This window comes from Myotis daubentonii, chromosome 8, assembly GCF_963259705.1.
Source record: "Myotis daubentonii chromosome 8, mMyoDau2.1, whole genome shotgun sequence".
NCBI classification, from domain to species: Eukaryota; Metazoa; Chordata; class Mammalia; order Chiroptera; family Vespertilionidae; genus Myotis; species Myotis daubentonii.
Genome location: NC_081847.1, coordinates 72,598,559 through 72,613,920, shown reverse-complemented (window position 1 = coordinate 72,613,920; position 15,362 = coordinate 72,598,559). Strand labels below are relative to the sequence as shown.

The 15,362-nt window shown below is 41.3% G+C and overlaps 1 protein-coding gene across 8 annotated transcripts in view; it reads right to left on the bottom strand.

The window, feature by feature from the left end:
* PTPRT (protein tyrosine phosphatase receptor type T) overlaps positions 1–15,362 on the bottom strand; it is a 960,656-nt gene that overhangs the window by 202,022 nt on the left and 743,272 nt on the right. For all 8 annotated transcript variants that reach the window (XM_059707048.1, XM_059707051.1, XM_059707049.1 and 5 more), the window contains exon 12: positions 552–825. In XM_059707048.1, coding sequence (XP_059563031.1) covers positions 552–825 — 274 coding nt within the window. The remainder of the gene's footprint in view (positions 1–551; positions 826–15,362) is intronic.

Below are 15,362 nucleotides of genomic sequence, written 5' to 3'. Positions count from 1 at the left end.
GCTACAATAAAATATACATTTTGTCCAGCAAAAATGCTTGACACACAAAAAAGGTTACCTTGTCTTTGGAAGAAAAATATATTTTCTAATGGGATTAACAGTAATAATAAAGGAGCTAGTATCCACTGATTAAGTAAAATATGCTTATACATTCACAGATATCAAATTGATAGGTATTTTATAGATGAGGAAATTAAGATTCAGGCCATATGATTTGCCCAAGTGAAACACCATTTTTTTTTTAAATCCTCCAATACAGGGATCTACACTTTTTTTTCTGTAAAGGGTCATATAGTAAGTATTTTAGGCTTTATGGGGTAGAGAGTCTCTGTGTCAACTACTCAGCTGTATGGTTGCAGCATTAAAACAGTCATAGACTATATAAATGAAATGTCAGTGCTGTAGTAAAGACAAAAAAACACCCTATTTGCAAAAAAAAAAAAAAGTATGGGCTGAATTTGATCCACACTCTGAAGCTGCACTGCCTTCTCACATGAGAAAGGGGAAAATACAAACAAGATGAGCAGTGGCCCCCATGTGGCCATACTTACGCCATTGGCTTTGCTGAGCGCTTGGAAGTAGATACTGTAGCTTTTCAGAGGGGAAAGAGGAGGGTTCCAGTAGCCATTGTATGTCTTGTTGTCACCCACTGTGAAGGGCTGTGTGACAGGCAGGTTGGCGGGCTTCAACTCAGCAGCAAAGTAGTGCAGAGAATCCAGGCTGGAGGCGTTCCTATAGCTCACAGGCACCGAAAAGCACTCGATGATGTCAGCTGCCCGCCGTGATTTCTGAAGTCTTTCCTCCTTGACAACCAGCTGGTAAACACTGGACAGGATAGAGAAGAGGCGAATGAATTTTACCGGGTGGGATGAACTTCCTAGTTGTTATCATCACCTCTCTCTACAACTAAACCTCTCTCCTGGGCTCCAGACTTATAAACCACTGCTTTGTAGAAATCTACCTCCATTTACATGTTCCAAAGCCAGCTCACACTGGATGTGTCCTTAACCGCAACTCTTCCCTACAAACCCGCCTGCTCCCCAACATTTCTTCCTTAGTGAAGGGTAGTGCTGCCCACCAAGTGGCCAGATCTTGCACGTGGGGCTCATCCTCAATTCCTACCTCCTTATACTTCACTCCACACCTCGAATCAATAAGCCCTGTTGACTTGACATCTGCAATCTGCACTTGCTCCTCCGCCTTCTCCTCCTCCCACTCATAATTCTGAGGATGGGCACGTATCCCCCTCTTACCCAGACTCAACAGGTCTCTTTGTCTCTAATTTATTTGATCAACTAACCAGTCAATCCATTGATCTTCCTAAACATATAGCAGTGTCCCTTTTCAAACACTGTCATAAGCTATCCATTATTTGAATGACACAACCAAAACTCCCCATCTGGCATTTGGGACACTTTGGGCCTGGCTTTGAGTCCACCTTTTGGAAGTCTGATCAAAGAGAAGAGAAGAAACAGCACATACAAAAAAGTAGTGCAAGTTTCGTGGCCCTAACCCATCCACTTTGGGAAGCAGTATGGGAAGAAAGAAAAAGAAAGTGGGTATTATTTTTGTTGATTGTAGTACCTTCATCCCATTATCAGTGCCTTGAAAATAGATTTATCTAAGCTCTTTTTACCTCACTGGCGATGATAAAATCATATCTAAGTGAGAATAACCCCCAAGAGACATATTCTAGTGCTAAAATGTGGTTGCAATAAACTATTTAAGGTTAGTTGTAAGTTAACAGGATTTTTTTTCTGTAGTAGAAAAATCCTGATAACATGAAAGAACTTAAAATGCTCACCTCACAACAGAGTATTTACTCACCCATTTTCCCTCCTGTGATACCTTCTCTATTTCTCCCAATCAGAACACTGACATTTATGATCCTATTTTCTGCATGACTTAACCCAGGGACCTCTTCTTTTAGGGCCCTGAAAGCTATGCTGCAGCCCCACTTCATTGCATAAGGTCAAGGAGAGTTTGAACCTTCTGTCACCTCCTGGTTCTGGCATCCTTGCGGCTGCAGCTCACCTTCAACGCTACAGTGACTGACACCATCCTCACCTCCCCAGCTTTTCAGACCCAGGCTTGCCAGCAACTTGCATCCTGTAGTTTCAGTGTCTCCTGAGACAAGAACATTCTACTCCAGTCCCAAGTCGCAAGACCCCCCGCCCCCAGAGAGGACGGTTGCCTCAGACACCTTTAAGAGCAAAGCTTGCAGGAATTCCTCTGCAGGCTTTAGAGAGCCCTGCCTCTAGACTGTCATGCTTCCTCCAATTCTTGAACTAATGGTTTAGATGATCACTCCTGCTTCACTGAGAGAGATCAGGGCCCTATCAGACCCATCCATCATCCATCACTGACACACCCTGTGGCCCCCTTTCTATATTTAGTGAAGATGTCTCCAGTCAAGGGCTGTATGCGTTTAGAATGCTGACATCAGATGATAGAGAGTATACTGTAGCTCAAAGTGGAAGGCTGCCTGACTTTGGAAGGGCACCTTTGGGCTCATGTTCTCCCAGAAACAAACTTGTTTTAGTTCCAGTTCTCCCAGAATCAGGCTCTCCGCCAAGGTTTCAATGAAATGACGTGTTGCTAAGAAAGTGGACCCAGGAGAAACCAGTAAGGGAATAAGGGAGAGGAGAGGGGAGGGAGCCAAGCAGGAATGTGATTTCGGGCAAAGATCCAGTCTCTCAGTCTGATCCTATGGAGAGCCCTGGAATATAAACTGTACCTCAGAGTTAATCTCATCTCGACCCAAGGGCATTTGGGCCTCCAGTACCAATCCGTGAGTGGGTATGTACTCCACTGCAGAGACAGAAACTCCCAGGCACTCCCAGTTCATGTGGGGGGCAGAACAGGTGGCTGTGGTAGTCTAATGGGGAACATTGGAAGAAGGTCAGAACTGAGAGCCATTCGCATTGAAGCACACAGAAGCTGCTGATCAGCACCCACAGGGTCCCCTACAGGGCACGTGCGACTTGTGTAGGAGCAAAGATCCAGGTGTACAAGGTGGATTTCAACCTTTGTTTCCAGCCCCACTCAGCTGAGGCACATGGGATGTCCCATCGTTCACAGTGACGTTCCCACCACTGATTATTTTCTTGGATGATTCCATGTGTTCATTTGTAAACTTGTTTTACTTTTATACTTGTATACGAGCCACAGGTACAAGGAGTTATAAATATGTAAAATATAAAATATCTAAGAAATTATAAAATTAAAGTAGTTTCAGTCCAGTGGGAGTCCTGCTGGGCAGTGCCCACATCCTTTAGTGGCCCCACTGGTCACTGTGCCCACCTTCACTTGCTGGCACTACAAGGTGTCCGTGGCTTACCTGTGCTCTTTCTACCAAGATTGTAACCAGGCCTTTCTCCAAATAAGAAATTTAGAAGGAAATATCTGGATATTGAGTTAGCTCATGGCTACTGTGATTCCACTGTTCCTATGCCCATACATTGGACAGAAAAAAGAAACATGTTTTAAACATCAAAAATTTATACTGATTGTTCAGGCTGATATCGCCAATTCAAATCCAAAAACACAAAAGTCTTCCTCACCATCCCCATTCCACATTTGTTTTTCCTTTCTTCTTAAAAAAATTTTTTTTAAATTGATTTTAGAGAGAGTGGAAGGATAGGGAGAGAGAAACATCAATGTGAGAGAGAAACATTGATTGGCTGCCTCCTGCAATTCAGGCATGTGCCCTTACCAGGAATGGAACCAGTGGCCTCTCAGAGCATGGGGCAATGCTCAACTAACTGATCCACACTGGCCAGGGCTATTTTTCCTCTTCCCTACAGTGAGAACCCTCATTTCCGACATCAACGTTTTCACTCATAAACTCTCTCACACAATACACACAAAATCGTCAGAACTAACTCATCAATGCCACAACCAACCTTAGTACTCACGAGTAAAGTTTACAGTTTCTGCCCTGCCCGGCTCTAGCTCCTTCCCAAACAACTCAGCCCCAACCCATTAGGTAGGGATGAACAAGGTAGGTACCTGCATGTGAAGGGGGAACCCCTGAGGGAGCAGAAGCCCGCCCAGTGTCCCTGTCACCTGTTCACGTGATTTGCGAGGTCAAAACTAGTTTTAGAATAACATTAAGACATTCTCTGCCTTTTGCACATTCAATCTCTCACAAGGGTACTGCGGAGTTCTTGCATAGCCATAGGACTTCATGACCGCAAGGGGCTGAACTCTCTCTGTTTACTTCAATCAAGCAACATAATGCAATAGTTTGAATGCAAAAACAGATATAGAACCTAGCAGCCTTCTGAGTCCACTGGACGCTAGAGGTTAGCAAAAAATGTAAAACAATGCTACACTTCTCACTAAATCACTAAATCAAATTAATTATTTTCATAAAAATATTTTATTGATGCTAACATGTAATGGGCTCACTACTATTATTTTCAATAAAATGATTTTTATTTAAAGTTTTGTTAAATGAATGAATATTTTAAAGTATTTCTCAGTTGCGTTTTCTAATATGGTAAATTGATATATAATGTTAGGTATAACTCACGTAAATTCAACTCAAGATTTAAAAAATTTTGTTTGTATCCTTTGACTATCAATCAACCCCAGCAATCACCAATTTTCTTTCTGTTTCAATGAGTCCATTTCCTATGAGTTGGTTTTCCAGTATTATTGAGGTATAACTAACAAATAAAAATTATATATACTTAAGGTGTACAATGTGAGGCTTTGATATATGTATACATTGTGAAATGATTACTACAATCAAGCTAATTAACATACCCATCACCTCACATAGTAACCATTGTATGTGGTAAGAATATTTAAGATTATTCTCTTAGCAATTTTCAAGTATAAAATGCAGTATTTACAGTTCTCCAGAGCTTATTCATCCTGTACAACCCCTGGACCAACACCTCCCCATTTCCTCTACCCTCCAGCCTCTGACAATCACCATGCTCTAGTCTGCTTTTATGAATTGGATCATTTTAGATTCCACATATAAGAGAGATCATGCAGTATTTGCTTTTCTTTGTCTGACTTATTTCACTCAGTATAATGTCCTTCAGATTCATTCTTGTTGTTACAAATGGCAGGTTTTCTGAATAATAATCCGTTGTTTCTTCATACCACACACTTTCAATTTCAACATGGACACAGGATTCAAGATCAATATACAAAAATCAATTATACTTTTATCATTAGCAAAGAAAAACCTGAAAAGGAAATTAAGTAAGCACTTTCATTCACAACAGTATCAAAAAGAAGGGAGGGGGCAAGGGGGAGAGACCAACCAAAGGTCTTGCATGCATGCATATAAGCATAACCAATGGGCACAGACACCAGGGGGATGAGGGCATGAACGTGAGTGGGAGGGGGGCAATGGGGGAATAGGGACACATATGTAATACCTTAATCAATAAAGAAAAAAAAAGAATACTTAGAAATACATTTAAATAAAAGTATTGAAATATTTGTACAATGAAAAGTACAAAACATTGCAGAAAAAAATTGAAGAAGATCTAAGTAAATGGAGATGTATTCCATGTTTATGGTTTGGAATAGTCAATTTTGTGAAGATGGAAATTCTCAACAAATTTATCTATAGATTTTTAAAATTTTCTATTGAAATTATTGGGGTGATATTGATTAATAAAATTATATAGGTTTTAGGTGTACTATTCCTCTAATATACCTGCATATTGTATTGTGTGTTCACCACCCAAAGTCAAGTTTCCTTCTGTCACTATTTATCCCTCTCTTTACCCTCTTCGACCTCCCCCAACCTTCCCTTTCCCTCTGGTAACCACCATACTGTTGTCTGTGTCTATAATTCTTTTTCTTTTTTGCTTATCCCTTCAACTTTTTCACCTAGTCTCCCAACCCCTCTCCCCTCTCTATCAGAATCCCAGAACACTTTTCTAAAAATGAACAAGCTGATACTAAAATGTACATGGAAATGCAAGGGTCCATAATAGAAAAAACAATTCAAAAATAAGAATAAAGTTGGAGGACTTACAGTTCCTAATTTAATAATGTATGCAAATCCATAGAGTAATAGATATAAAATAGACTTATAGATCAATTAAAGAGAATTGAGAGTCTAGAAAAAAACCACTATATTTATGATCAATTGATTCTTGACAAGATGCCAAGACAATTTCGTGGTCGAAGAATAACCTTTTAAGCAAATGATGCTGGGTCAATTAAACTCATACGAAAAAAAAAATCTAAATTTAAATTCACACTACATAAGAACTAACAGATCTAATAGATAATAATATAACAAAACCAATAGATCATGGTCCTAAATAAGATAAGCCATAAAACTTCTAGAAGAAAATCTTCATGACCTTTGATTTAAAAAGGAGTATGCTGATATAACACCAAAATCATGAGCCATTAATGGGAGAAAAACACATAAATTGGATGTCATTAGACTTTTAAAAAAATTATGCTTCAAAATACACCATAAAAAGACAAGCTACACACTGAGAGAAAATATTTGCAAATCATGTGTATAGGACTCACATCCAGTATATGTCATTACAATTTAATAGTAATAAGACAAACAAATCAATTAAAAATTGGCAAAATATTTGACTAGACATTTCTAAATATGAAATACAAGTGACCAACAAGCTCATGAAAAGATGGTCAACCTCATTAGTCATTAGGGAAAAGTAAATTAAAACCACAATGAGAAACCACCACGCACATTCACTAGAATAGCTTATCAGTAAAAAGACAGACAATAGCAAGTGTTGACAAAGATTTGAAAAAACTGGGACCCTCCGGGGAGAAAAAATGGTTCAATCGCTTTGGAAAATAATCTAGTAGTTCCTTGACAAGGTAATCAAAAAGCTACCTTTCACCCAGCCATTGCTACCCTAGGTTTCTACCCAAGAGAAATGAAAAAAATAGGCCTACACAAAATCTTGTATACACATGATACTAGCAGAATTATTCATGATAGCCAACATATTTAAACAATCTATATGTCCATCAACTGGTGAAAAAGTAAATAATATGTGGTACATCCATATAATGAAATATTCTTCAGCAACAAAAGAAACCAAGTACTGATACATTCTACATGGATGGAGCTCAAAAACATTATGCTAAATGAGAGAAGCCAGGCACAAAAGACTATCTATTGTATGATTTCATTCAGATGAAATGTCAAGAAAAGGCACTCTCATAGAGGCAGAAGCCTGATTAGCGATGCCCAGGACTGGAGGTGGGAGCAGGCGCCCACTGCACACGGGCGCAGGGTGTTTATGGTGTGATGAAATGTTCTAAAGTGGAATCGTGGTGATTATAGCACAACCCCATACATTTACTGAAAATTATGGAACTGTACACTTAAAATAGGTGAACTTTATGGTATGAAAATTATATCTCAATAAAGCTGTTAAAGAAATGAAGGAAATGGACTGAATAATCTTGGATGTTCTTTCTCCCTTCGAAAGTCTGTGCCTTAGCATTCAACAGTGCACATATATTTATGCAAAAATGCTATAATAAACCTTTGGCATTATTGCACCAGAGGGGCTAAGAAACAAGTGTGAGTTTTGTAATCCCCAACAGAACCTAGCTTTGAATTACATTCTTCACATTAAAGGTCACTGGGAACTACGGAGCGGAAATTTACAATGGTATGTCTTAGTTAGTCAACCTTTTTTCCAAAGCTCTGGGAATTCCTGATTTTATTCACTATTTGCCTAGTCGCAATAGCTCTTACAGGAGGCAAGGAAGTGGGAAGAGGTATACATTTGCAATTTAATTTAGTCAGACTCTGTGCATGTGCTTCTTTCCTTGGCCTCTGACTAGCTGTGTGGCTTACTGCCCCCTCTCTCGGTCTTTCATGTACTTATTCACTTATTCATCAGATATATTGAGTGATTATAGTGGAGCAGGTGCAAATTTGAATGGCACATGGCCCCTGACCCCAGGACCTCAGAACTGAGGTGGGGAAGATGCATATTAACTGGATGCCACAATCCAGTGAGATGAGGGCAGGAAAAGGAACTCGGCTGGGGAAGCATTCTGAGAAGAGGGTGAGGGCTAAATGAGATAATGTGTCTTAAAAGAGTAAAGTCTCCATAAAAGTTGGCTGGAGACCACAGCGTTGCTGCATGCATTATTATCACTGTGTTATCGAATTAGACAACAGAGATTTGCCTTGTTTTCCATTTGGACCCTTCTTTGATTGAATTGCACTTGATGTATTTAACAAAAGTGGGTTTTGAGTAGAAATTTAGAGGGAGAAATTTATATTGTGTAAAGGAACCATAACAATTCAACTGAAGAGTTCAAATTAAGTTTTACGTATTTGCGAATGAAAGCTAAAAAAAAAAAAACCCTGTAAGGAAAAACCAGACTTCTGATGATGGCCAGAGCTTCATCTCTTCTTTTTCAATATTTATTTATTTTTATTTTATTTTATTTTCCCGTCACCATTTATCCCTCTATGCCCTTTTCCATCTCCACCGCCCCCCCCACCCCACCACAATCGCCACACTGTTGTCCATATCTATGTGTTCTTTTTTTTTTCTTTTTTGCTCAATTCCTCCATCCACTCCCCAACAGCCCTCCCTCCTGAGCTGTCTGTCTGCTTTCTATCTATGAATCTGTCTCTATTTTGCTTGGTAGTTCAGTTTGTTCATTCAATTCCACATATGAGTGAAAAAAGAAATGTAACTGGCTTTAATTGAACTTGTCCTTTGGTTGAGATGTATTTTAAATCAAAATGCAGAAGACCTGGCTATTGCCCTCACTCACATACTTCCTCTCTACCATGGGTCCTCTCTCGTTCACAGTAATGTACGCAAGCAACTCATAGTGGCTCTGCTTTCAATGTATAGCCTGAATCTGACTACTATCATCTCCACAGCTAACAGCCTGGCCAAAACTCCTGTCATTTCTTAATTAGATTGTTGCAACCGCCTCCCACTGGTCTCGGTCTCCCTGCTTCCACTCTTGCCCCCAACAATCTATTCTCAAAACAGTGGCTAGGGTGACCCTTCAAAAACATGACTGAGGGCTTGACACGCCTGTGCTCAAAGCCCTCCTATGGCTCCCACTTTACTTCGAGTAAAAGGCAACATCTTTACAATGTCTCTGAGGCCCTTTCTTATGAATTATCCGACTTCACCTCCTACCATTCTTCTCTAGGCACAGGGTCTCTTTGCTGGTCCTTGGCCACTCCAGACATGCTCCCATCTGAAGGCCTTTGCATTTGCTACCCTCTGTGCCTGGGGTGCTGTTCCTCAGACACACACAGCCTTTGGAAGGCTTGCTTCTTCGTCTCTGCTAGCGATGTCTTACCTGACCACCCTGCTTAAAATAGCAACCCCAACCCTGACACCACCATAGCCGATTACACTTCCCTGCTTCAGTTTTCTCCATATCATTTATCATCATCACTCACACTGTGTGTGTGTGTGTGTGTGTGTGTGTGTGTGTACATGCGCCTAAGAGGTTAAGTCATTTTAAAAGAGAACTGTAAGCACTGCAAATGTCAACCTTCCTTCAGGAAACAGCAACTAGATAGACAGACAGATATGAGGCCAGTTAGTTGATCTTTGGAGAGATGACCTTGATTTGGTGACCTTTTCTAAAGCCAACAGTGAACTGAAAAACAAGGTTGAGGTTTTAGTTCTGTCTCTACCACTCACTGGCTCCATCTGACATGCTGAGCAAGTCACTTCACCTCCAGAACCTGCTTCTAAAATGGGATCTTCTGGCCACTGCGATAAGACACAAAACAGAAGAGAGATACATTTTAGAAAGGAAAGCAATTAATCATCATTCGTAGATAATATGGCCATGACCTATCGAAGAGAATCAACTGAAAGACTTTTGAAATTAATAAAAGAATTCAGTAAAGTGGTTTGAAAGAAGATAGAGATAAATAAACTGTACGCATGAAAAACAAGCTGGAGGATGTAAGGGGGAAATCTTGCTAGAATAGAGTCCTTTAAAACAGCAGGGAACACAAATGAGAAATGTACAGGGCTGACACGGGAAGAAAAAGGCCCTAAAGATGTGAATGACTTTAATTTAGAAATTCCAATAACTTCAATGAGATTTTCATATGTTTGTTTAAAATAGAAAATATAGCTAAGAAATGTTTTTAAACAAACAAAAAATGAGAGTGAAAAACCACTCCTGGATATTAAAGCATATTATGAAGTTAAAATAATTACACTATGGGTACTGCGGTATGATTTAAAAAAAACACACACAAATAAGTGTGTGTGTGTGTGTGTGTGTGTGTGTGTGTGTGAATTTTACATATAGAAATAGAAACAACACAAATCAATGGAAAAAAGAAAAAATTATCAAAAAATAATCCTGGGTTGAATTTTTAAAAGCCTTATAGGAAACTGGAAATCTGAATATGAGCTATATGTGAGATGCTAGTTTATACCAATTCTAAATTTCTTGAGTGTGCTGATTGCATTGTGGCTGTGGAGGAGATTGACCTTTTTCTCAGGAGATACAAACTAGAAGTCTTAAAGTGCCATGATTACTACAACTAACCTAGCAACCATTTGAGAGAGAGGAAAAAAGAGAGAAAGTAAATATGACAAAAATGTTTACAGCTGGTGAATCTGAGGGAACAGTGTGTGCATGTTTATTGTACTATTCTTGCAACTTCCTGTACGTTTACAATTTTAAAAAATCTTGAATGGAAAAACACATTTTAAGCTTTAACAATAGAACAACTTACAAAAAAAAGAAAAAATGTGTCTGTGTATAAATTTGAAATGTCTAAATACAAGAATAAAAAACACAACAACAAATTAGAAAAGCTACTCCTCCCAGATGATATGACAGAGAGGAATCAATATTTTGATATTTGGTATGGAGGATAAAAATAACAAGGGTCCTACATCAAAATCAATAATGTCTCTGTGCAAGTAAAACTATACACTATGTCTTCTCTGTATAATGAGATAGAATAGAACAAGGAATTATTAAACCAAAATTCTAAACAAATAAAAACTTCCAACTGGGAAAATAAGAACCTTCGTAAGTAACTCTCATGTCAAATAGGAAATCAAACCACAATTTCATACTCTTTAGAAACTATTTTGATGAGAACAATGATGTGTAATGCTTACGGGGTAGGACCAAACCTGTTTACAGAATCTGAGAAGGCTTTGTTATTAGACAAAAAGGATGACAATAAATTAATTAAGCATTCCATAAAATGAAAATCAGAGTAAACAACACTGGAGCCAGATGGCTTTTCCAATGAGTTCTTTCAATCTTTCAACAATTGATAATTCCCATGTTATATAAATAATTACATAAGACAGAAAAAGGGAAAAGGCATCTCCAATTGTTGCAATTTGTTCCTCTAATATACCATGACATTGGTTCCCCATAAGCAGGTCATTTTCCTTCGGAACCGAGAGATTTAAGTATAGAAAATCTGGGAAAATAACACATAAATAAGTGCAAGTAAAAAACAATACGCTTATAGAAATAGATGATTATATAAGCATGTATTTGATAAAATTTAACACCTGTTTCTGATTTTTAAAAAAATATTTTTAAATTTATTTCAGAGAGAGGAAGGGAGAGGGAGAGAGAGACAGAAACATCAATGATGAGAGAGAATCATTGACTGGCTGCCTCCTACACGCTCTCTACTGGAGATCGCTCACCCACTGAGCCACTCCTGGCTGGGCCTGTTTCTGATTTTTGTTTTTGTTGTTGTTAATTCTCACCTGAAGATATTTCTCCATTGATTTTTTAGGAAGAGTGGAATAGAGGGGAAAGACAGAGAGAAATATCGATGTGAGAGAAACACAATGATTGGCTGCCTCCTGCATGCACCCAACCAGGGCTGGGGCCAGGGAGGAGCCTGCAACTGAGGTATGTGCCCTTGATCAGAATAGAATTTGGGACCCTTTGGTTCGCAGGCTGATGCTCTATCCACTGAGCCAAATTGGCTAGGGCAGACATTAAGAGTCATGAAGGTAAGTGGAAGAATTGAGATATTTTTCCTTATCATGTTTTAAAACACCTATTTCAAACCCACAAGCAACATCACACATGGGGGAAATTTACTAGAGGGCTTGTCTTTGAGGTTGGGAATAACACATGCTGGTCAACTGTCAACATTATTTGGCAACATTGCTCAGAAAACTCTACCAAACACAACAAAAAATACAACCAAAATAAGAGCTATAGCAATGGAAAATGAGGACACAAAATTATCATTATTTGCAGATGATGTGATTGTTAGACTGGTAAACTAAGATAATAAAATTTAATGAAAGAAACTCACAAGAGGTTCTAGTAGATTGAACAGGCACAACATGTGCGCGCGCACACACACACACACACACACACAGTTTCCCTAAAAAACAGCAAAATCCACTTAGTAAATATAATGGAGAAAAGATAGCACAGCTTAATATTAGCAAGAAACCATTTTAACAAGGTAGCAATGGATATCATTTACATGAAAAAAATCTGTGTACTTTTCCTGAAAAATAGTAGACTTGAACAAATAGGTTCGCTCTCTTTCAGTGTGATTTTCTAAGTTCATGTTAAATACTGCCATTTCAATTGATCAAGAATCCAGCAAATAGCCTGGCTAGCATGGTTGAGTGTTGACCTATGAACCAGGAGGTCACAGTTCGATTCCTGGTCAGGGCACATGCCCAGGTTGTAGGCTTGACCCCAGTGTGGGGAATGCAGGAGGCAGCTGATCAATGATTCTTTCATTATTGATGTTTCTATCTCTCTCTCCCTCTCCCTTCCTCTCTGAAATAAATACACACACACACACACACACATACACACACACACACATACTAGAGGCCCGGTGCACAAAAATTTGTGCACTCATGGCGGGGGGGAAGGAATCCCTCAGCCCGACCTGTGCCCTCTCGCAGTCTGGGACCCCTCGGGGGATGACCACCTTCTGGCTTAGGCCTGCTCCCCGGGGGATTGGGCCTAAGATGGCAATCAGACATCCCTCTGGCAGCCCGGCAGCCCTCAGGGGATGTCCACTTCCCAGCGGGGAGCAGGCCTAAGCTGCAGTTGGACATCCTTAGCGCTGCTTAGGAGGCATGAGAGGCTCCCACCACGACCGCTGTACGGCAGCCATTAACCTGGCTTGTGGCTGAGCAGAGCTCCCCCATGTGGGAGCACACTAACCACCAGAGGGCAGCTCCTGCATTGAGCGTCTGCCCCCTGGTGGTCAGTGTGTGTCATAGTGACCACTCATTCCCAGTCTTTCTGCTGTTAGGGTCAGTTTGGATATTACCCTTTTCCTATATAGGATAGAGGCCTGGTGCACGGGTGGGGGCCAGCTGGTTTGCCCTGAAGAGTGTCCCGGATCAGGGTGGGGGTCCCGCTTGGGTGCCTGGCCAGCCTGGGTGAGGGGCTGATGGCTGTTTGCAGCTGGTCACATCCCCTTCAGGGTGGGGGTCCCCACTGAGGTGCCTGGCCAGTCTGGGTGAGGGGCTGAGGGCCGTTTTCAGTCTGGCTGGCGACTGAAGCTCCCAGCCTCTCCTTTTTCTCTCTTTTTTTTTTTTAATTCTGGGATTTATTTACCTTCAATAATTGAAACTTTGTTGCTGTCACTGCTCTGAGGCCACGGCCTGCAGAAAGCAGGTATCTGGGGTTTGTTTAGCTTCTATAATTGAAACTTAGTTGCTTTCAGAGCTCAGAGCCAGGCCACAGCAGGTGGGGAACCTTGGCTTCCTCCATCACTGGAGCAAGCAAGCCTCCTTCTTGCTCTAGCTCCATGGCTGCCGGCCGCCATCTTGGTTGGCAGTTAATTTGCATATCGCCCTGATTAGCCAATGGGAAGCGTAGCAAAGGTACGGTCAGTTACCCTTTTGTCTTTTATTATATAGGATATGCTATAGGCCCGGTGCATGAATTCATGCACGGGTGGGGTCCAGCCAGCCCACCCCGATTGGGTCCGATTAGGCCAGGCCAGCTGGGGGGAGGGGATGCAGAAGGTTGGCTGGCCAGCCCTGCCCTCGATTGGGGGTGGGGGGGGGGGTGATCGGGGGCAGGGCTGGCCTGGGGGATGAACCGTAGGCAGTTGGCTGGCTGGCCCCGCCCCCTGGTCAAACTCCCAGTTGAACTCCCAGTTGTGGGGACAATTTGCATATTAGCCTTTTATTATATAGGAGATATATATATATATATATATATATATATATATATATATATATATTCCATCTAATAAAGAGGGAATATGCTAATTGACCCTCACACTGTCTCAAAGATGGTGGCGCCCACAGCCACCAGATGGCGGCACCCAGTCTCCTCAGCCCCACCAAGGCAGCAGGCACGCGCCTGCCTCTGGAGTCCCCCAGTTCTCTCAGCCCCCCAGCTGCTCAGGGCCAGCCCGAGGTGCAGGCAAGCCTTGGATGGCGGCTGCCCAGCTGCCCAGGGCTGCCTGAGGCTCAGGTAACCAGGGCTGGCCGAGGCTTGCACTGCCGGCAGTGGCAGCAGCAGAGGTGTCATGAGGGCATCACCTTCCCCCGATCGTTGGGTCGCCTCCCACCCCTGAGGGCTCCCGGACTATGAGAGGGGGCAGGCCAGGCTGAGGGACCCCCTCCTCCAGTGCATGAATTTTCATGCAGGTGCATGTGTGTGTGTGTATGTGTGTGTGTGTGTGTGTGTGTGTGTATTCTAGCAATATATGGAGAGTTGACTTAGTTTATAGTGACCATTGACCAATAGCTCTCATTAGCTAATGGTGATAGCTCATTTAAAGAATAACTTTGAAACAGTTTACGTAGACTTAAGTAGTAAAGAGTGTTTGCAGCCAAGGGTGGCCATCTACAGCAGCTAGGAGAAGCAGAACATTGGAAGACCTCACTACTCAGGGGTCCAGGAGCCAGCAGCATCCTCACCACCTAGGAATCTGCTGGAAATGCAGGCTCTCAGGTCCCATCCCAGATATCCCACATCAGAATATGTATTTTAAACCACCTCAGGTTCATTCACTTATGCCGTAAATTTTGAAAAGCAATAAAGTGAAATAGAACACTTTAGGGAAGTGAGCATTTTCCTTTTTTTGTTTTGCTTTTTTGTGTTTTAATAAACATTTGGAGCATTTTATGTTCCTCAGTGGCAATCCAGTCTGTTGTCCTCACCCAGGCCCCCCAATACTGGTGCCTTCCTCAGATGTCCTGGGAAGCAACCCCTTTTTGCCCTCCTGCCACATTCTTGGTGGAAATGTCATTGTTGTTTTCTAAAGTCACCTTATATTGTGAGAGGAGCAACGAAAAGAGAGAAAGTTGAACAAGGTTAGCTTCAGTGGGGATTCAGGCTCCAAAGTTCACAATTAAAACCCATCGTGATGCTTTCACAGGGGAAGA